The sequence below is a fragment of the Puntigrus tetrazona genome, chromosome 5 (genome assembly GCF_018831695.1).
Source record: "Puntigrus tetrazona isolate hp1 chromosome 5, ASM1883169v1, whole genome shotgun sequence".
Taxonomy (NCBI): Eukaryota; Metazoa; Chordata; class Actinopteri; order Cypriniformes; family Cyprinidae; genus Puntigrus; species Puntigrus tetrazona.
The window spans coordinates 11,513,640-11,534,369 of NC_056703.1; the positions used below are offsets into that span (position 1 = coordinate 11,513,640).

Below are 20,730 nucleotides of genomic sequence, written 5' to 3' on the forward strand. Positions count from 1 at the left end.
GTCGTTTTCATCGGAGTAGCCTTATAAATACATCATATTTGCAAAGTACCAAGCCATCCAAAAGAGTATTTATCTAAGAAAGAGTAGTTGTCTATTTAGCAAGTTGCATAATAAACCAAGGTGCCCTGCTGCTTTTGTCAAGCCTAAAATAACCTCAGCTCAGCTGAATTTTTAATACTAAACTACTACCTGCATGCAAACAGTCTCGGCACGGCGGCCCCAAGAAATATTAACGTACAGAAAAATGTAATATACTACTCACTCGTTTTAGCCTTCTTTTCGTCAAATTCATCCACAGCTGTCGGCGCGAGTAACTTCTCTACGCTCATTTTCGCACTTATGAGTTGTCGTTGTCCATTAATGTTCTTTTCAACTACTTAGTGCTCACTATCAAGTACGGATCACAGCAGTGTTTATTACAGTGACCAAGAGTTATGCATTTGTTACTTTTTTATAGGAAATTATGGTCAAGCCGGGAATGAATGTATTATTAAAGATGTATTATTATTATTTAGAATATATTTTTGGGGTTTTGTCTTTAATTGCGATAGGACAGGTCATAGCTGACGTCAAAGAAAGCGTAGAGTGGAAAAAGTGGGGACGGGATCCGAACGGCGTTGAATGAAAGGTTTACAAGTGGGGTGCAAACATAACAAATGTGATTAGACTGCTGCTGCAAATAAAATAATAATTGTTATTATTAAACATATATATTTAAATAATAATAACAATAATAATCTATTTGTCATATGGCCTAATTTGGGTATTATTATTGTGAGAACCCCATCAGGAATATTCTCTCGCGTTGTGAGTGCTTTCTTGACTCCTCCTGCTTTCCGTAGTGAGACCAAAGGGGGCGGGACCGGCATGGCGGCCAAGGTGAGTTACACTTCCAGTTTAGATAGTTAAAATGGCTGTGTGTCCGCTATTTAATAACATGTGCATTCTGCAGAATATCATCACACATCTGGACAAGTGTCATTTTTCATGATCTGCACGATGCAGCGGTTAATCAGAGCGCAAGCACGGTGTTTGTTAAACCAGAGCCAAGAACATGCTGCTCTTAAACTCACTGTCACACACTGATGATCTCTCACCGGCTGCGTCTTAAACACAAGCAGCAACAGCTGACGAGGTTTTGAGAGACGACATTCTCTCCTGTCACTCGAGACAGTAGGATTGGGGTTATTACACGCGGTAAAGCGTCTTCTCTCGTTTCAGTCCATTAAACTAATACAGATAATGTTCTTAAGGCAAGATCAAGGAGCTGAAACGCAGACAACACTCATCCAGGCCAAAGCTGATAGTTATTATACTACACGCGTTCAGTGAAAAGTACACAACACATACAAAAACCGTTTCGCACATGAACAACCGTTTAACCTTTTAGTTATTTAATGTCATGGTATTATGGTCAGCAAATGAAAACTGTTGTGTTGATCCTCAGATTCTGAAGTATGCAGCGCTTCCAGCTGCTGCTGTTGCAGTGGGTTTGGGCTCATTCAGAATCTATTCCATAACTGAGAAAATAAACGAGGAACTAATATCTCCGAAAGAGGTAAGAAAAATGTTTGGAATGGTATCCTGTATGCATTGAGTACCATCTAGATTTAAAATGTTTGAACAATATACCATACTATTGTTTCAAGTATTTGCAAAAAGTTCAAGTTTGCAGTTTAGATTTTAACATTTTTAAATAAATGCTATTCTTTTGAACTTTTTAATTCATCACGAGCATTCTGAAAAAAAGTATTGTTGTTCTTGCCAAAAATAAGGCACCTCAGCTGTTTTCAACATAAGAATAAGTGTTACTTAAGTATCACATCAGCATATTAGAATAATTCCTGAAGGATCTTGTGTAATGGAGTAATGAGGCAGAAATTTCAGTTTTGCCATCACAGAAATAAATGACCTTTTAAAATACGTAAAAATAGAATATGTTGATTTTAAAATTGTACACAATTTTTAAAAAAATCTTTCCTACCCCTTACTTTTGAATGTATGTGAATGTAAAGTAATACCCATGTTAAATATTGCCATGACCTCTCTTCTTTTCCATCTCTGTCCAGTTGTCTATCTACTCCCCAGATCGCTCTGCTGTGCGGTTTGTGGAGGAACCGGCTGGTGTATTACAGACGGGGCTGGGGGCCGTGAGGGTGGGCCTGCAGCCATACGTCAGAGCAGTGCAGGTGAGTTGTGTCACACTGTGATAATGACTTAATTTATCATTGTACACGCTTATAAAAGATCTGTTCTTGTTTTTCCAGAACACCTTCGCTTCAGTCAAAGTTGGAGTGATATCTGTTTACCATGCAGGGCAAGGTGAGGCCGACTTTTACGAATGAGATAGAGGGAGATAGAGGGAGGAAATGACTGTGAACCTGACCTTTTAACTCGTGACCTTCTCTGGTTTTAGACTCGTATCACTTTCTTCGAGATCCACCTCCTGGCTTCTTGCCTAGAGTGGGTGTCATCGGTGTGTCTGGATTGGGTGGCCTGATACTGGCACGCAAGGGTAAGCTAAGAATGCTGTTACTTTGTTTTACTGTTTAAAAATAGGGCTGGGTTTCGAGTTCAATGTTTTTTTTGGCACTGACCGAATAGCCTCAAAACCGAGTGTCAAAAAATGCCTTGTTAAATTTAGCTACCTAAGGGGTTAATCCCGTCAGTGTCAGTGAGCCAATTAGCATGCAGCATGCTTGATGTAAGTAAGTCAAGTGCTGGTTTTTGAAGCGTCACAATAAAAGGCTTAATAAAAGGTATTTTCGTTTTAAAATGAAAAGGATCCTCGTCCTTACTGCCGTTTCCACTGCACTTAAGAAAAAAATCTGTCCACAAAATACAACCAAAAACATGTTACATGACCATTTATGCACTCTGTAGCGCCATACTACATAAGACAATTTAGATAATTTATACTACACTTTTACTCAAGCCTCGCTTTAAATCATCATGAAGTATTGGAAAAAGTTTTTGAGGTAATATTGTTAAAAACAGATTTTATCAAATTGTATCAAAGTCAAGGCATCACTATTGGTATTGAACATTTTGGAACTATACCCAGCTCTAGTTTAAGTGAATAATAAGCAGCATCTGTGTGAATGTGTGCTTTTGCGCAGGCTCTCGTTTTAAGAGGATTTTCGTTCCTCTTGGTCTGGCTACCGCTGGTACTGCAGTATGTTACCCCACACAGACTGTTGGAGTCCTGAAGGTACAGGGTGTCTCTCCATCTCAAAAAACACCTACTTTAATACATTAATTACATACACATTTACCACACCTAGCAAATTGTTGATATATAATTATTCTTTTTTTCACAGATTACTGGTAAAAAGGTGTATACTGTCAGTTCATCTGTTGCTTCAATGTTTAAATCCAAACCGAAGGAAGATGTCATCATGCCTGTTGTTAGTGTGGAGGTATTCTACAAAGTTGCACAATAAAACTGTTATGTTGGTTTTTAAAGCTGCAGACTGTAACTGTTGGTGCTCTAGTGGTTAATAAACAGAACTGCGTGTGTGGAAGAGCATTGTAGCCAGAGCTACTCTCTATTTATGTCTATGACGAATCACGCAGGTACCAGGCTACTCTGCAGCGGTACCCACCTGAACCACTCTAAGTAGTATGAACAGTTATGTACCGTAGTGATCCAGGACGAGCCGAAAACACAGTTTGGATTCATGGTGTACAAGGTTATTGTATACATTTTGTAAGTTTTAAACACAAAAAAGTTACAGACTGCAGCTATGTAAATACAAATGTCCACTTGTAAAATGTTAAAAATATTTAGTAATTTGTATATTTTAAATTGGATGTTTGTTTAATATATTTACAGTCGGCTGCCTCTGTAACAAGCTCAGGTATAGAATCACCTGCTAAAGCACTTTCTGAACTCCTGCCTGAGTCTGAGCCGGTCGCTGCTGTTCCAGATGAGGATGTCACACCAGTAACACAAGTCGTCCCATCAGTGGACTTAGCCCCAGCAGCAGACGTGTCAGGAGATGTTCTAGAACCTCCTCCTGCTGTTTATGTAGCATCTGGAATTGCTGCACCACTCTCTGAATCTGAAGCTCCCCCTGCACCTGCTTTAGAAACTACCCCCGAGTCTGTCCTAGATGCACAATCCAGCCCTGTTCCTGAGCCAGCACCTTCTGCCGAAATAGATATTATTCCTGTTAGGGAGTCTGATCCCGAAATTGTCTCAGAAGCTGCCCCTGCTGCTTCAGAACTTGATGTCCCTGCACCTACAGTTGTTATAATGGGGGAGGAGGCCACACCCTCAACTACACCTACTGTAGTGGAAGCCACACCCCCTGAAGATACCAACCCAACCACAGCAAATGAGGAACCTGCTTCTGTTGCCCCGGCCCCCGCTGAGGAAGCCATTCCTCTGATACCTCCCTCAGCTGAGGAAGCCCCGCTCTCACCTGAACCTCCTATAGATGAGCCAGTCACAGGTGAGGAAACTTTTTTTTTTTTTTTTTTTTTTTTTATGTATTACTGTTGTTTTTATTCTATTGCTGCCTTCAGTGTTGCATGATCCATATTAAAGTCATACAAATAAATATTTTCAGGATTTTTTCATGAATAGTATATTTAAAATGACATTTATTTAGAATAGAAATTTTTTGTAACATTATAAGTGTCTTTTAATGCCAATTTAATGCATCTTTACTAAATTTTCACAAAAAACTATTGTTACCAAACCAAAATTCTTACATGACTTGCATGACTCGGTAAGCACTTCACCAACCGTCTATTTCCATTCTAGGGAAGCCACGTTTTGTTCCTGACCCTGCATTGCTCGACCATGGCCAGTCTAATCCAGAAGACGCAGACATGTACAGCACACGGAGCTGAAAGAGTGACAGAGAAACTGCGCAGAGAAAGATGGAGCATATGATATGTTTTAATGTGCCATGATTCCAACAGCATTTGATCACTTTGTGATTAGGATATTTGTTTTACCAGTGATGTGGAAGAAAGTAATGGTATGTTTCTTTCTGTGCTGCCTCACACATACAAGAATTTTCTTACCTCAGCAGGGATGTCAAACACACACACACACACACACACACAAAGCCACATTTCTGTGTTCAACACGTTATCAAAATTTGTTGATGCCATGGAGGAAAACGTAGGGTAACAGCACTTTAATAATAAAAAAAAAAGTCTGTGGTCCCTTAGTTTAATCTCCAGATTTATTTCTGCCCTCAATTTTGTGCTCATTTTATACTGTGAAAAAAAAAAAAAAGCTTAAACTGGACCACACACATAAAACCTCTTAGTGCTGTCAAACAATTAATTGCATCCAGAATAAGTTTTTGTTTACATGTGTGTACTGTGCATATTTATTATGTATGAATACAATGTAAAATGTATTTATATTTCTATAATTTATGATTATATAAATATATTTTATCTATAAACAAAAAATTCTAAATATATATACATGCATGTGGATGTATATATACAAAATATACAGAGTACACGCACACACATGCATTATGTAAACAAATCTGGATGCGATTATTGACAGCACTACTTTTTATATAATCAAAAGCATTTGATGTATACATGTATTTTCTAAAATACATTTTACAGGGGTTAGAAGTAAATACATCAAGCCTTCAATTTGTTTGAAATTGAAAAAAAAAGGCTAAAATAATCTGTCAGAACCTTAGATAAATCCGTTAAATCTGAAATGTTTTTCACCTATTTCAAAATGTTCATGCTGCATCTTTAGTTTCAAAATTTTCTAAACATAATTCAAAGTTAACAGCTTTTCAACTGAGGAACTGTCCAGGACCATTTTGGACAGTATTTCTCAAAGGGCACTAATGTGTTTTTGTTAAAAGGCTTATGTTTTCTTTACATAAATCTTTATTGCCTGTGCAATAGAAAAGCATAAGATAAAAATAAAGGTATTTAAAAATGTTTTGCGTTCAAGTTTATTTTTCTAAAAAGTTATCTGAAATTTTACAAACAAATGGTTAGAAGCACATATTATTAATACAAAAGTAAAAATATCTTTCTGGCCCATTTAAACTCATAAAATCAGTTTTCCAGTCCACTAAAACAAAAACTCATATTGGAAAGCACCGACATCTATCATCTGATTCCACTTTTTTCTGTGCTTGATTATTACTCATGACGTGTGGCGTCTCCTTGAGTGCCATCGGGGTGGCAGATGTCGGCTGTCCTGTACAGTTTGGAGCAGATCATTTCTACCCTGTGTTCTCCGAGCAAACAGAGATCAACAATACACACCACGTGCTCCGACTCCAACTGAGAAGCAGAGCACATCAACAACCCTGGAGAAAAACACACACACTTTAGTGCTACAATGTGTCACAATGACTCACAGGTTATTCAGCAGAGATGGAGAATGTGAACCAAACAGAGTGGAATACACACACACACACACACACACACACACTGGTGCCGGGCAGCTACCATCTGGCTGAACACACAGTCGTCCTGTTGATATGCAGGACAGCAGGGAGTTGTCATGCTGAGTGTGTGGCACTCCAGCCGCTCTGGGGTCATCGGAGGAGAGGACAGGCACAAAATGGACATCTACTGCAGCCGTTTGATTCAGCCCTGAGAGAAGAGAAAGCCAGTTATTACCTGGAGCTATAGCACCGGTCCACAACTTGGTCAGCTGCAGGTGCTGCACTTACCCAGAATCGTGAGCGTGAAGTAGCCAGTGCAGGCCACAGGTGTGTGTGTGTGTGTTTGTGCGGTGAGCTCGGGCGTCCATCTGGCTGGGCTCAGATTCAGGCGATGTAGTAGAACTTCTCGGTCGTCGAAATGGAATTTTTCAGAAATGCTTTCCTGATCGAGTCTACCACAACGAAAGTGATCGGTCACTTGCTGCTTCACTGAAGGCCAGACTTTGCTCTCCCATAATACAGCAGGGTGGCTGGCAGCTTGCTGTACGTCTGGGACTCGGGATGTTTGGTCAATCTCTTTAGAAAAAAATAAAAAATAAAATAAATTATACACACACACACACATATACTGCAGTTTTTTGATTCAAATATTGTAATGTTACAATTTAAAAGATTTTTATTTTGAATTTATTTTAAAATATAATTTATTGTGTAGTTAAATATTATATTTATATCAGTGATGGTTAGAGGTACAACACCTTTTCCTACAGCTGATGCATGTTCGTTTTCAACCTCAGAGTCCTCCATCTCCCCTTCATCCTGTTGCTCTTCTTCCTCCTGTTCATGAGAGGAAAGGCCCACCTGCCTGAGGGAGAATTTAAGAAATGACTACCAAGCAGTCAATTATTGCAATTTTTTTTTTTTACTTAACAGTACCTCAAAAATTCTAATTTAAAATTGGCATAGTATATACCATGCAAATCTATAGGGAAAGACGCTGCGGTTTAAATAAATATACTTTAATACATAAATAAAAGTGTATTAAAATGTACAATTTTTAACATACAGATACAAAAAGTACCAGAAGTGAGGTGTGCTTAGATTACCTGTTGGACTGCATTTTGGATCTGGTGAAATACTGCCGATGAACTCTGAATAAAGAGGGATAAACATTTCATAAAAAGTAGTTACATAAATTAAGCACATCTATCTACGTAAACCAGCCATAAATGCTTACCTGTCATGAAACAGTATTTTGTTTTCTTGACACACACACATTTTTGCCTTTTTGACAATGTAATTATTTAGCTGTAGAAATGTTCCTTAAATATTTAAGCCGCTGTTTAATTATTTGAAGTTATTTACAATCAGAAGATTCCAATTTCAAATAAATGCTGTATTTTTACTTTTTTTTTTTTTTTACATTACAATTAAGCAAAGAATCCTGAAAAAACCTGTATCGTAGTGGCATCTACAAACTTTTCAAAACAGTATTTTTGCTTTTACAGTACCTAATAAATGCAGCATTGGTGAGCATAAGACGTTTCTATTAAACAATCTCACCGACCCCAAAATTTTGAATGGTAGTTCACAACGAACAATACGGTCATGGATCAGATACTGATTTGGTAAATGGTGCAGAACACCTTACCTTGAGCCTGTCTGCACTCTCCTGCGTTTGGGTGAGACTGTAATATCAGAATCCGGTGAAGTTGAATCCATCTCTCTCTGTATCAGAGCCATCTCATCCATTGTGGAGGGAGAAGAGGCAGCTCCAGTGTCATTGACTCCTCGTACGGAGACACTCTCCTGCTGTAATGAAGTGTCATTATTTTGGTCAGCACATTTTCTAAAAAAGCAAAAGGAAATGACAGATTGCCTTAATGGTGGTTGTTTCATCTTGATTGAGTGGTACAGACCTGTTGTTCACTGTGTGGTGTTTCAGGTTGTGGTGGCCATGTGTGGTACTGTACAGCAGACACATGACCCTGTAGAGCCAGTCTCCTATGTTCTCTGTACTGCAGACTCTCCAGTTCCCCTCTCAGATCAGCCACTGCTGTAATCGACTCATCTGCGACATAGGAATCCATGTCTTTAGTATTTAATTAAAGGGTTACCCCACAAAAATTTTAATTTTGTCATTAATTACTATTACAACTTTTTTTTACCCGTAAAAACTTTGTTTCTCTTTGGAACACAATTTTGAGTATTTTGAATGAAAACAGGGAGGCTTGTGTCCCATTGACTGACAAGTAAATAACACTGTCAAAAAAAATTTGCCGGTAGCCAAATTGGCTACCAATAACATTACAGTTACCAACATTCTTCAGATTGTCTTCTTTTGTGTTCAACTAAACAAAGATATTCATACAGGTTTGGAACAAGTTGAGGCTGAGTAAATGATGACAGACTTGCCGTTATTGGGTGACTATACCTTTAAAATGTAACAATTCTGTAGTCTTTTGAACAATGAAAAACAAACAAACAAACAAACAATAGTGTTTAAATTTAGAAAGGCTAAATCTCACTGGTCATGTTACCGTTGGTGGTTGGTGTGAATGTGGGTGGTGCAGGAGGGTAGCAGTAATGTCCTCCAACCGAAGTCCTCCCCAGCATGACACTGTCCTTCAGTGTCTTAGTCCACTGAATGAATGCTTTAACTTTCGGCTCATTGACATAGGGCTGCTTTTTATGACAACCTGTTAAAATACACAGACAAATAAATAAAGCTGAGCTGATTATGGTTATCGGTGACCGAATGCTCTGGATGAAATCTTACCTGTGATAAAGAGCTGTGTTTCTGTGCTACTGGTCAGGTACACAGAGCAGCCTGTCTTACACACTCTCATCTGAGTGCACACCAGATACGTCACTGCAGAGCAAGAAAGAGATATCATAAATAAGGCCATTTAGCATAACAGAAATGCATTGTATGTGTTTAGGACTGAGGTTTTACTAGGGCAGATGTTGTTGAAGATCTCTGGCTGGGATGAGGAGAAGATCTCCAGGATAAATGGTGAGTCTGTTGTCCCATCAACTGCATGTACCCAACGATAGCCCCAGAACTTTTCAGGTCCTGACACACACACACACACACACACACACACACACACACACACACACACACACACACACACACACACACACACACACACAAACAAACAATGTAGCTTATATTAGCGAGCACTTTTTCTGACAACCAGTGGTTAAAAAAAATAGTATACCTGTCTTTTCCTTGCTCCTAATTCTCTCAACCCGGCCCACGTATGTCACTAGACCAATGATGTCACAGGCTTGGTTTTTGTTCATCGAGTCCACCTCTGACCTGATCACAGCGAGAGGTTAAGAAAATTGCTCATTGGTTTTGTGACAAATGTACATGATGTACATGTACATAAATGTAAATAAAACCATGCAATTAAAATCTAATAAAATAGCACATTTGTGTTTAGTTATGATTGTTTGCATATTTAGATTTGACACACACTAATTTATGCTACCGTTCAAACAGTTAGGACCAGTAAGAAGTTTTTAAAAACTCTCTTGTGATCACAAAGTTTGCATTTATTTAATCAACAATACCGCAAAATGGTAATATTGAAAAATATTATTACAATTTAAATGCTTCCTTTTTTGACATTTTAATATGTCTACATTATTCCTGTGATGGCAAACTTGAATCTTCTGCAGTCACTATGCTGATTTCTGTTTAATGATTTAGTGGAAACTGTAATCATTTCTTTAAAAATTCTTTAATGAATAGAAAGTACAAAAGAAAACAGCATTTAATTGAAACAGACTTGTTTTGTAATATTATTATGTCTTTACGATCACTTTCTAAATCAATTTAATGTATGCTTGCAGAAAAAAGTAGATTTTTGAGAAACAAAAAAACAAAAATGACCCCACAGTTTTGAATAGTAGTGAACATTCTTGCAGGACATCCTGTGTTTGGACATAATGCACCCTGAAAGGTTAAATAATTCTGTTTACCTTGTGGCAAAGTTGTATGGAACATCAGGCAGATCCCACTGAGGCTGAACACTTTTTGGAGGAATCACTGTCACTACAGAAGCAGGACTTCGAGGATTTAAACAGATCTCTACAACCCACAGAACAACCACAAACAAAGAGCTGAAATAAAACCTTTTCAAGAAATGCTCCAATACTGAACCTGTATCGAAAAAAACCTAGGTGAAAATGCAGCATAAGAAGGCTATTAACTATCAGTTCTGGAGTCATACCAACGGTGTGGAAAGTCTTAAGAGAGAGTGAGGAGATATGTGGTCTTGATCGGTTCTGATAACTGTGTTTCAACGTGTACTGCTGTAGATATAGAGCTGAGCCGACTGTCAGTCTGTTGAACCATTCAGGACAAAGATCATTCCATACAACCATGGACATGACGCCACTTTGATCAGCAACCTCACAGTACACCTGAAAAGGAGAGGAAGCCAGAGAAAGAGATCATAGCCCCAGAATGTCTGCGCTGCAGAAGAACCTGCAGACAACAAGAACATTTGATGCTGACTCACCTGAAATGGGAAGTCAATGTTTTGCCCTGGTTTGCCATAGTAGCGTATCCTGGACCTGTGCAGAATTCGGACCAGCAGTGGCAAAGGCCGTCTGGAGCTGTGAAAGAATGCTTCCAGATCCGCCAGAAGTGTGATTCTAGACACTGACAAACAGAAATACAACATTAACAACATATCATAAGACATACACTCTTATTACACAAAACATTTTAACACAATTAGCGCGCAGATGTGGTAAAATTAAACTGTATGTAAATGGTCTAATTCCACATTCTCATTTTTTACAAAATTTAGTTGCATTGACGTATTAAAAAAGCAATGTATTAATAACTACAATCCTACATGTTGGTGCTAGACTAACTTGCTTAAGAAAGCATATGAAATAAACATAAATGAAATGTCTACTTTAATGCTTCAAACTATTTTGTAAAAATAAAATGACAATATATGGGTGAAATCATCCAGTCATCCAGAGTTATAGAAAACACTTGCTGTCAAATGGGCAAAACCTATTGCTTAGTATTGTATAGTGGCAAAGCTGGGTAAATAATTCAAATAAATTTTGGGAGGCAGCACTGTGAACATTAAACAGAATCTTTAACGGTTTGAAAAGAACATGATCTCATACCATCAATGACCACATCTGGCGGTGGGCTATAAGGAACCCAAACGCTTCCATAAGGATCGTCGTTTATCCACAGTGGTAAATAATATTTTCTGCTCAGCTGCAGGGGTCCATCGGACCGGGTCACGTGGTCCTGACACCACTCCGGGATACTCCCCACGTCTTGAATGGACAGAAACCTCTCTGGGAGCACCACGACGCTGCAGATACTGTCTATCCTGATGTAGCTGTGACTCAGCCTCGTCTCGTCGTGGACCATCGATAGCTGGGACACCAGGACCCCGGCTCCGCAGCGCAGTGAGCCCGTCCTCACCCACCGGCTCAGACTGTCCGCCAGCTGACACTTTATCCGCCACCGGCCGTCCGTGACCGTCAGGTCATAACTGTAGCTCTCAGGGACGGGATGCTGTGCGCTCAGGTAGCGGTCCAGAGCGATGACAGCCAGGCACAGCGGGCTAGTGAGGGTCAGGGAGAGCGTGTGCGCGGACCGCAGCTGCTCAAACACCGCCTGGAGAGCAGAACCAAACCCGCTGTCGCTGCGATCCGCCGGGCCTGCCATCTCTGAAACTAGAGACCGTTTAATATTACATTTAATGACGTTACGTGTATACAAAGTATTTAAGAGCGACCGTTTATAGAAGACGGATACTCACTTAGCTTTCTCATTAAATATACAGCTTTTATTAACTTACATTTTAAAATAATTAGTGCATGCGATTTAATTGCTTATGAAGTCCACTCAAACCTCACAGAATGTAAACAAACTCCAAGCGCGCGGCGAGTTCGTGTTTCTTCTTCCCGAGCAACTGAACAGTAAACTTTAACCGCAGCGCCACCTACATGCACGGAGGACGCAACAGCGACACACGTTCACTGGCGACAAAAATACGTTTTATAGCACTGAAATCACTTCGCTCGGTGTGAGAACAGACAATTAAAACTGAACTACGGCAGTCACGCAACGATCAGATTTCGTTTATCCATGAGTGAGTCGAGCTGATTGACAAGAAAAGAAAAAGACAATACGATGACGGAGTTTCAAAACAAAATGCAAAAACACCTGTTAAATTTATTTTGGATGAAAAAAAAACGTTGCAAGTAACAATGCAAGTAAAAAAAAACAAAACATTAGTTTATCATTTGTTTGGTTTTATATAGAATTATTTAAATTGTATTTTTATTATTATTTTACATTAAGGTGTATGCCGTCTGTTATTTTCTTACTAGTTTTGCTAACAAAGGTATAAATTTCATAATTAGCCTGTTTGTTCCTCTGATTTTTAATGTTGTAAACCTGTTTAAACTTCGTAAGTTATTAGATATTTTATACAGAATGGTGTAGGTGTATTACTAATCAAAAAATAAGCTGTGCTACAACAGGGTCATCTGTTCCACATTGAAAACACCAGGTCTTGATGAAAATGTTTTTTTACGGTCCGAAATTATGACAGAAAATATCGTTCAATTCTACATTTTTAGCGAATACAATTTGAAGGAAAAGGTGACTTTTGCTCATCTGATATATATTTTTGCATTTTATATAACTAATGTACTTCATAATCACACATACGTTATGAATGTAAATTAAATGGTGTACATATTCAAGGTACATTTAAATGTATGTGTATTTATTTCATATATGAACCTTAACTTTGACAGAGGTCAGTATGAGCTCCATGTACATATACAGTATGCTACAAAAACTGTTTGGCACAAAAATGTTTTAGAAACAATTACATCAAAGTGGTCAGAAAGAACAGTCTGTGTTCGAATGTGTATTACTTTCATATAAAAGGTTATATTTAATGTAAAATAAAAATTACGGCGTACTGAAAAGTAATTAAGAGTCAGCATAACATCCAAGCCGTTTCAGAATGTAAACTTTTTTTTTATTATTAATTTCTTTTAAAACAATATTAACAATATGTTAAAGCTTGTTGTGATGGTATATGTACACAGAAGAATAAAAGGGGGAAAAACAAGCCATACATTGACTGTGCAACATCAACTCGCTGAACCGACAAACAGAAAGCTTTACGTCCCCCCAAAGTAAGACACTTCAATAATTAATCTGTTACAAAATACCTCTGTTTTTACTTTCAAATCATACACTGCATATAAATTTATTTCAATCTATTTGACATCTTATAAAATAAACAACTATATTTTTCTAGACATTTTCTGTATATCTTATATTACAATATCTTCCGTGTATTTTCTGCAGAGTATCAGCAGAGATGGCTGTTTAAACCAGGTGTCACTTTCTGTCTCTTCCCCTCACCTGGTAGAATATAAATGCATTGACGATGTCACCAGTTCAGGTAACACAGATAACACATACACTCACAACACACACATAAAACACACGCTCACGAATCCATGAGGCCTAAAACCTCATCAGAACAGACACTTTTGGGGTGAAATTTAGGCCAGAGAGAAAAGAGAGAGAGAGAGAGAGAGAGAGAGAGAGAGAGCACAAAGCAAAAGACTTAAAGAAGGGATAAAGAATAAAGTGCAGTCTCCACAAGAGCATAGTTTCATAGAGAAAGAGAACAAAGATGAGAGAGTCGGTACAGTTTCCATCTACCACTCACAACCCAATGAACACAAACACATCTGCAAAACAATCAAACCTTTAACTCAAGAAACATTTGAGACGAAATGTTCGAGCCTAGCTGGCAAAATATTTCATGAAAACACCACAAATGGGCAATAAATGAAGGATGAAACAGCTCGTTTTGTTCAGGGGGCGATGCACACACTAAATGGCCATCACAGTGGCAACTGGCGTAAGTCAGAACCTTTGGATTTATTTGTCCTACTCGTTTTGAAGTTGGTGTTTTATAGCTCCTCCGTCTGGTTTGTTGCTGGTCCCAGATGGTTGGAGCAGCTAATGACCACCTAGTAACCGGCTTAGACCAGCAACAGCGTACTAACAAGCTAGACACCTGCGTGGAGATGTCACACCTGAGAGAGTCGGGGAGTTTCACGCTTTCTACACATGACTGAAGGAATGTCGAGGAGATTTTAGTACAAAAATACTTTCGGTTTTCATTCAAACAGCACGTTGGCTTTTACTAATACGAAGCATTTCTTGCTAATACAAGAAAACATACCTGACGAAAAACAGAAATCTCTTCGATAAGTATAAATTACACACATTCTTGTTTTTCGATTTGCATTGCACGACATACAGAAGGGCACATGATCTAAACTGTCTTGAACAGAATCGTCTTAGTTTTAAAAAAAATAATATAACCAGCACCAGCCTTTAAATGTGCTATGCGTGACAGGATGGAGGAAAGTGCAAGCTTGAAGTTTCCCCGATTGTCAGATTTTTGTCTGTGATTTTTCATAACATCTAAACACTTCCATGTCTACAACAATTCCTCAAAAATAATAATACAAAAAAAAAAATAATAATAATGGGGTATTTTTTTTTTTACTAATATTTGAGTTGTATTTGCCAAACATTTTGCCCAAAGTGACAGGCAGATGAGAACATTTCCATTTCTGCAGCCATGACGTTGTGATTGTCTTCAATCATTCCACATGCATTACCGTTTTATTTTACATCTTCATTTTCGCAGTTTAACTGCTGCACCACTCGCGCCCCACCACCATAAAACAATCAACACAGTCCCTCTACTACGAAGCATAAATTAAACAGAGCTTCATCCCTGTGTAACACTGAAACTAAATATTGAAGCACATCTGTCCTGCTTACATTGACATCAAATCAAATTTAGATTTCTGTATGAACAGGCAGACCACATGCACATCTGAAAACTCAAAGAACTGTTTGATCAGTGAAACCAACATGCTTCTCCTGACGAGCTAGGTTTATAACCGTAAAATGAAATAAAAAGTACTGAAATATGATATTTCGGAACTCAACATGTGGAGAAACCCTAGGTACAGTACAGTGGATCAAAAAATAAAGAGTAACAGGGATTGAGTTGAGCTGAGCAATAGGAAGGTTTGCCCTAATGCGAACTTGCTCTTAAATATTAGAAATATACAGCGTGATTCAAGTTTCTTTACGTTAGTGTTAACATAACTACAGGAGGGGGCCGAACCTGCTCTGCACATGATAACAGGAAGCCAAATGTTTTTCAAATATATTTGGGTCTTCGCTGAATTATGCCCAGCTCCTCTCATCAGCACACGCACATGAAATATGATCAGTTCATGTATTTTTCTTCTTCTTGGTGGGGCGGTTTCTCTTTTAGTTACTATTTTAGTAGCGGTTGAGGACAGAACACACGCAGAAGAGTTTACGCTCTGTCAAGGCATTACTTGATTTGTTGATTTTGTCTTATTTTTGTATGTTTGTGTTTTGAAAAGTCTAGATAACTGTAACATTACAGTACCAAAAACCCTCTACGGCTTTCTGTCCTTTACGTGTCGATCAAAGCGCCTGCTTGACTGCTCTGTGACCTCTGTCTCCATGACAGGTCACACGCCTGCGGGCTCCTCCTACGTATCCCAGCATCCCCTGCGTGCAGTCCAGGCCAGGCACAGTCCTTGGGCCTTGTGGCGTTATCACCATCATTTGCTGTCATGGGAACTTTGAGGGACTTTGGCTTTCTCGATTTTGGTTTGGCTCGGGAGCGAGCCTTCCCCTGAGCCGAGAGAGTCCCTTCCCATCATGCCTTTCAGAGCTAAATGCTCAATGCGCTTTTCCAGCAATCTCTTGGCTTTTTCCCCCAGGTGGCGGGGCTACCGTGGGAGCATGTTTCTGTAGTCCGACAGGTTGCCGGACTGTGAGTGATGATGCTGTTGCTGCTGCTGTTGTGGCTGTACGTATCCCACAGTGCTTTGCTGCGGAACGCTAGGGGTGTGGAATAAGGCCTGAGTGGGAGCACTGTGAATCAGACCCTGAGGCTGCATCTTCAGAGAAAGAGAACGGTTAACAGAATGTTTTTATAGACATTCAAATGAATCAGACAACATGATTCAAGACAATATATGACCCTGGAGCACAAAACTAGTCATAAGTAGGACAGGTATATTTATAGCAATAGCTAGCTAATACATTATATTAGTGTTGTCACGGTAAGAACATTTTTGTATTTGGTAACGATACCTGTGAAAATCCACAGATCGGTACCAAAGCAAAACACAAAAACATTAAAAACATAATTTTTATTAATCAAGTCAAACAAAAATATAATGTATAAGATTCAATGCCATTCTTTACTCATGTAAAATTGTTTCAAGTTTTTCCACAAGCAATAAAATTATGACAAACAGTAAACTTTTATTTTTTTTAAATAATTACATTTTAAACATAACATTTTTTGGTAAATAAAGAGAATTTACTATTAAAATTAAAAAGCAATATTGTATGATTATTTCTCAATAAATAAAGTAGCCCATTACATACATCATCCTAAATAATAGTAATATATTTCTGGCACAATATCTAAATCAAACCTTTATTTTGATGGGTTGCCTTGAACACCTTAGAATTTCTGTGTGTATATGATATGATGCAAATTTTACTCAAATGAAACAGTGAAATGAATATGTTCCATTTAGATATTTTTTTTTATTTCCTCCTTTAAATATATCAAAACATTTTTGATTAGTAGTATGCATTGCTAAAGAACTTTAAATGCGATTTTCTCAATATTTAGATTTTTTTTTTGCACCCTCAGATTTCTAGAATTTCAGTTAGTTGCATCGTGGCCAAATATTGTTCTATATATACGTTGTGATATATATCTCAATTTCAAAACTGACCCTTATGTCTGGTTTTGTGGACCTGAGTCACATATGGTTCAGAAAAGAAAATATGAATCACAATTTAGTTTACCTGAAAGAACTGCTGAGTTTGTTGTAGTGGTAAACTTTGTGGGGCGGCTGATGGGTGAGGCGTATAGGCGGGCGTGGCCTGATGGGTGATGAAACTGTTATGTGGGATCATGATTGGTGAGGTGAAGACGGGGGAAGGGACAAGCACAGCGTTACAGTTCACCTGCTGCACAGGGAAGGAAGGAGCCATCATCTGCTGGTCCAGAGGATATCTGTAACACACAAACGTTACTGATGAATTGATGAACAGTATGCTAGCATACTTCTTCTGTTACAACACAAATAACATACAAGTAGTTTTTAGTCCACTATTCGGTCTCTGACTTCACATTAATTTTTAATGGGTCTATGACGTTCACACACACACTCACTTGGTTTGTTGAATAGTTGAGCTGCACTGGGAAGACTGGGCCCCCCCATTGCTGTCTGGTACAAGCGTCTGCATTGGTTGGTTTAGTAGCATCCTACCAATTCAAAAACACCCAGTATGATATTACTGATCAAATCAGGGAACGTGTTTGTTAAAATCAAACATTCTGTACTACCAAAATCATCCAATCGGGAAGCTCCCCCACTCTACCAATCAAAAAACATCTATTATTCTGGTGTCCCCTGTAGAGTCATAGCTAAACTAGATTGTTACTACTCTGACATGGATATACTGTAATCTATTATTGATTAAAAACAGACAAATAATTGTTATTTTTTTGGTAATCCATGTTATGAAGCTATGAAAATACTTTTTTGTGCGCAAACCATATAAAAAATAATTACTTTATTTAACAAATTCTTATATTTCATTTCAGGCAAGTAATTAATGACAGAATGTTTATTTTTGGGAATACCGTTTTGTGCTCTAATCTGTTCTTCTTTTCAGTAGGAAATATGCTGTTTATAAGCACTATTCACTCTGCTTAATTTTTTTTTTAAATAAAATTTTATTATAAGCATAATTTAAATAATTGTATTTAATGAGTAATTTATTGTAATATAATTCAATTACTTAAAAAAAACTGCATTCTTTTTACTTCATAAAAATGGACACCAATATTTTAACGATTCATAATAGATTAATAACTTTCTGAATTAAGAAGCTTTAAAAAAATCTTGATTTTTTTTTTTTTCACAAAAATAATAAACCAAATTTTCTAAAATTTGTCTTGTAACCAGGCCTTTGCACTGTTGTTTTTCTGTGTGTTAAGTTGTGTTGTTACCGTAGCTGTCCGTCCTGGCTGTAGTCAGTGTGTGTGTGTCTTTGGCAGTGTGTGTCATGTTGGGTTCGGTGTCCGTGGTTAGGTGAGAACATCATTGGGTTGCTATAGAAGGGTGTGGTGAGACTGGTGTGTGTCTGCATTGGAACGCTGACGGCCTGCATGTGTCCAGTCTGAACCAGTCTCTGCTGGCCCTAAACGCACACAAAAAAGACATCCATAAATTATTGAGTCTGCGAGTGAGTAATATTCATGTGTGTGTGTTGTGCGTAATGTGTACCTGAGCAGATGAGCTACTGGGCTGTTCTCTGAGTAGTGTGTGCGATGAATGTGAAACACAGTGTTGAGGTTTGGGCTGGGTGCTGTGTTGGGACGGCCTGCCTGGACCCTGCTGCTGAGGACCAGAACCGGCAAATTCTCCCTGTATCGGCTGCTGAAGTAACATCTGCAAACAGAGATTTTAATTGTTTTTAAATTAAGTCACACTCCAAAGCAAACTTCCTCTGTGAGTATAGTAGCTTTTTCAACAGAGAAGGAATATTGTATAAATATAGCTGCAGTTACAGCTTTGTCATCACAGTAATAAATACAATAAATATTTTTTGGTCCTATTTTTATATTATTTATATGTTTGAAGTATTCTAAATGTCCAAATACACACAACACTGCTTGCATGTTTATAATTATGGGGCTGTACCTGTAGATTAGCAAGTTGTAGTTTCTCTTTAATGTCGTGCAGCTCTTGTTGTTGTGTTTTGATGTCGGCCTGTAGGATGCGCGTCCGCTCTTCTAGCTGTTCTTTCAGCTGATGCATGACGCCTAACTGAGGCTGCTGGAATCCGTACAGAGACTGTGTCTGCAACCCACATGCACACACAACACTGAGAACACAATGGAGCATTTCTACCTTTTGGGCACTGTAAACTTCTTTCAAATCTGGCCATTGTTTGCCCTGAACCGAATGAAGACGTGACTGACTTCACTGTTGCGTAACATTTTGAAAAGCTATTTTAGAAAACAATCTGGATAGTTACGAATGCCACTGTGAGGTGCAACAGGCAGAAGTTAAAACAAATACAATTTATAGCAATCAAACTGACAGTACATTCACACATTTTGTTTTATTTTAGATGGGCTAAGTGCCTGCATTTTGCATGCATGATTACAGCCATGATATTAGCAGGTTTAAGTCCAGCAGGTTTTTGGGACCAGTGCAAAACAAATTTTTACATCTCCTATTCCTGCAGAAGAAATATGTGAAAAGGTTCTAGATTTTGGCACCGCCATCCAGTCTTTCTATTCTAAGAATACAAGAACAAAGAGGGGAAATAAAGAGAACATTTGAAGAAGACTGACCATAGTGGAATGCTGACTGCAGGAGGGGGAGAGTGATGTGGGCTCAGAGGAGCTCTGCCTCTGAATCAGGCTCTGAAACAGAGAGACAAAATATTCATATACACACACACAGCCACAAAACTTGGGGAGGGTCAGTAAGATTTGTTTTAAAGAGGTACAAAATATAAATGTGTCTTAGCAACAGTGTGTGGACACAACCACCCTACAATGATAAAGGTAATAATATCCATTTTTTAAATGCTCCCAAAACCCTAAATGTTCTCAATAATCAAAGCCATTTTGATTTTCAGAGCAGTATGATGTCATATTAGCTAAGCCCCACCCACAAGTCCCATATTAGCATTTCCTTCCTTAGCCAGTTGTACACAGATTGCGGGAAAACTGATTGCACAACTTGTTGAAAACAGGCATCCAGTGCCCCCTTCTTTTCTTTTCTTTTTAAAGGAAACGATTATATTCAGCAAAAATGCTTTAATTTGAGCTAACATAAAACTTTTACTTTGTTACTAACGGTTTCCACCAAAATTTTAGCAGCACAACTGTTTTCTTGAGGACCATAATCAGCATATTAGAATGATTTCTGAAGGATCAAGTGAGACCGAAGGATAAAGATGATGACGATGTGCGTGTTTGTACCTTTGATCCACTATGTGGCATTCTGTTGGAACTCTTCTCAGGACCAATAGAAGCGGATTGTCGTGACGACGTGCATGCCTCTGTGTACCTTACCGATGAGTTCGCTACGGACACGGACACACACACACAGGCTTTAACACGATCACCCGATG

The 20,730-nt window shown here is 38.4% G+C and overlaps 3 protein-coding genes across 9 annotated transcripts in view; 1 reads left to right on the top strand and 2 right to left on the bottom strand.

Moving 5' to 3' along the window:
- The first annotated feature begins 769 nt into the window (after positions 1-769).
- On the top strand, positions 770-5,264 carry apool (apolipoprotein O-like). Its single transcript, XM_043238164.1, has 9 exons — positions 770-879; positions 1,448-1,558; positions 2,070-2,189; positions 2,268-2,322; positions 2,417-2,515; positions 3,120-3,211; positions 3,321-3,419; positions 3,836-4,457; positions 4,772-5,264. The coding sequence occupies exons 1-9, from the start codon at positions 868-870 to the stop codon at positions 4,858-4,860; spliced, it is 1,299 nt and encodes a 432-aa protein (XP_043094099.1). The 5' UTR covers positions 770-867; the 3' UTR covers positions 4,861-5,264.
- A 671-nt stretch (positions 5,265-5,935) lies between these two features.
- Positions 5,936-12,398, bottom strand: radx (RPA1 related single stranded DNA binding protein). Of its 6 annotated transcripts, none has more exons than XM_043238212.1 (16): positions 12,306-12,398; positions 11,559-12,122; positions 10,931-11,073; positions 10,640-10,832; positions 10,389-10,497; positions 9,620-9,720; positions 9,352-9,471; positions 9,175-9,267; positions 8,936-9,094; positions 8,315-8,466; positions 8,047-8,207; positions 7,502-7,546; positions 7,154-7,260; positions 6,684-6,971; positions 6,443-6,603; positions 5,936-6,318 (listed from the first exon to the last, which is right to left on the bottom strand). In XM_043238212.1, the coding sequence occupies exons 2-16, from the start codon at positions 12,112-12,114 to the stop codon at positions 6,145-6,147; spliced, it is 2,562 nt and encodes an 853-aa protein (XP_043094147.1). In that variant the 5' UTR covers positions 12,115-12,122; positions 12,306-12,398; the 3' UTR covers positions 5,936-6,144. The 6 variants fall into 6 exon arrangements, with proteins under 6 accessions (XP_043094147.1, XP_043094145.1, XP_043094144.1 ...); XM_043238210.1 differs by having other exon boundaries at positions 12,248-12,377; XM_043238209.1 differs by having other exon boundaries at positions 8,047-8,204; positions 12,209-12,374.
- A 1,024-nt stretch (positions 12,399-13,422) lies between these two features.
- The window catches only part of npas2 (neuronal PAS domain protein 2), a 46,902-nt gene continuing 39,594 nt past the window's right edge, over positions 13,423-20,730 (bottom strand). For both annotated transcript variants that reach the window (XM_043238929.1, XM_043238930.1), the window contains exons 15-22: positions 20,579-20,682; positions 19,943-20,014; positions 19,284-19,442; positions 18,867-19,031; positions 18,590-18,780; positions 17,747-17,839; positions 17,377-17,587; positions 13,423-16,448 (exon numbers count right to left, since the gene is read on the bottom strand). In XM_043238929.1, coding sequence (XP_043094864.1) covers positions 16,278-16,448; positions 17,377-17,587; positions 17,747-17,839; positions 18,590-18,780; positions 18,867-19,031; positions 19,284-19,442; positions 19,943-20,014; positions 20,579-20,682 — 1,166 coding nt within the window. In that variant the 3' untranslated portion in view covers positions 13,423-16,277. The remainder of the gene's footprint in view (positions 16,449-17,376; positions 17,588-17,746; positions 17,840-18,589; positions 18,781-18,866; positions 19,032-19,283; positions 19,443-19,942; positions 20,015-20,578; positions 20,683-20,730) is intronic.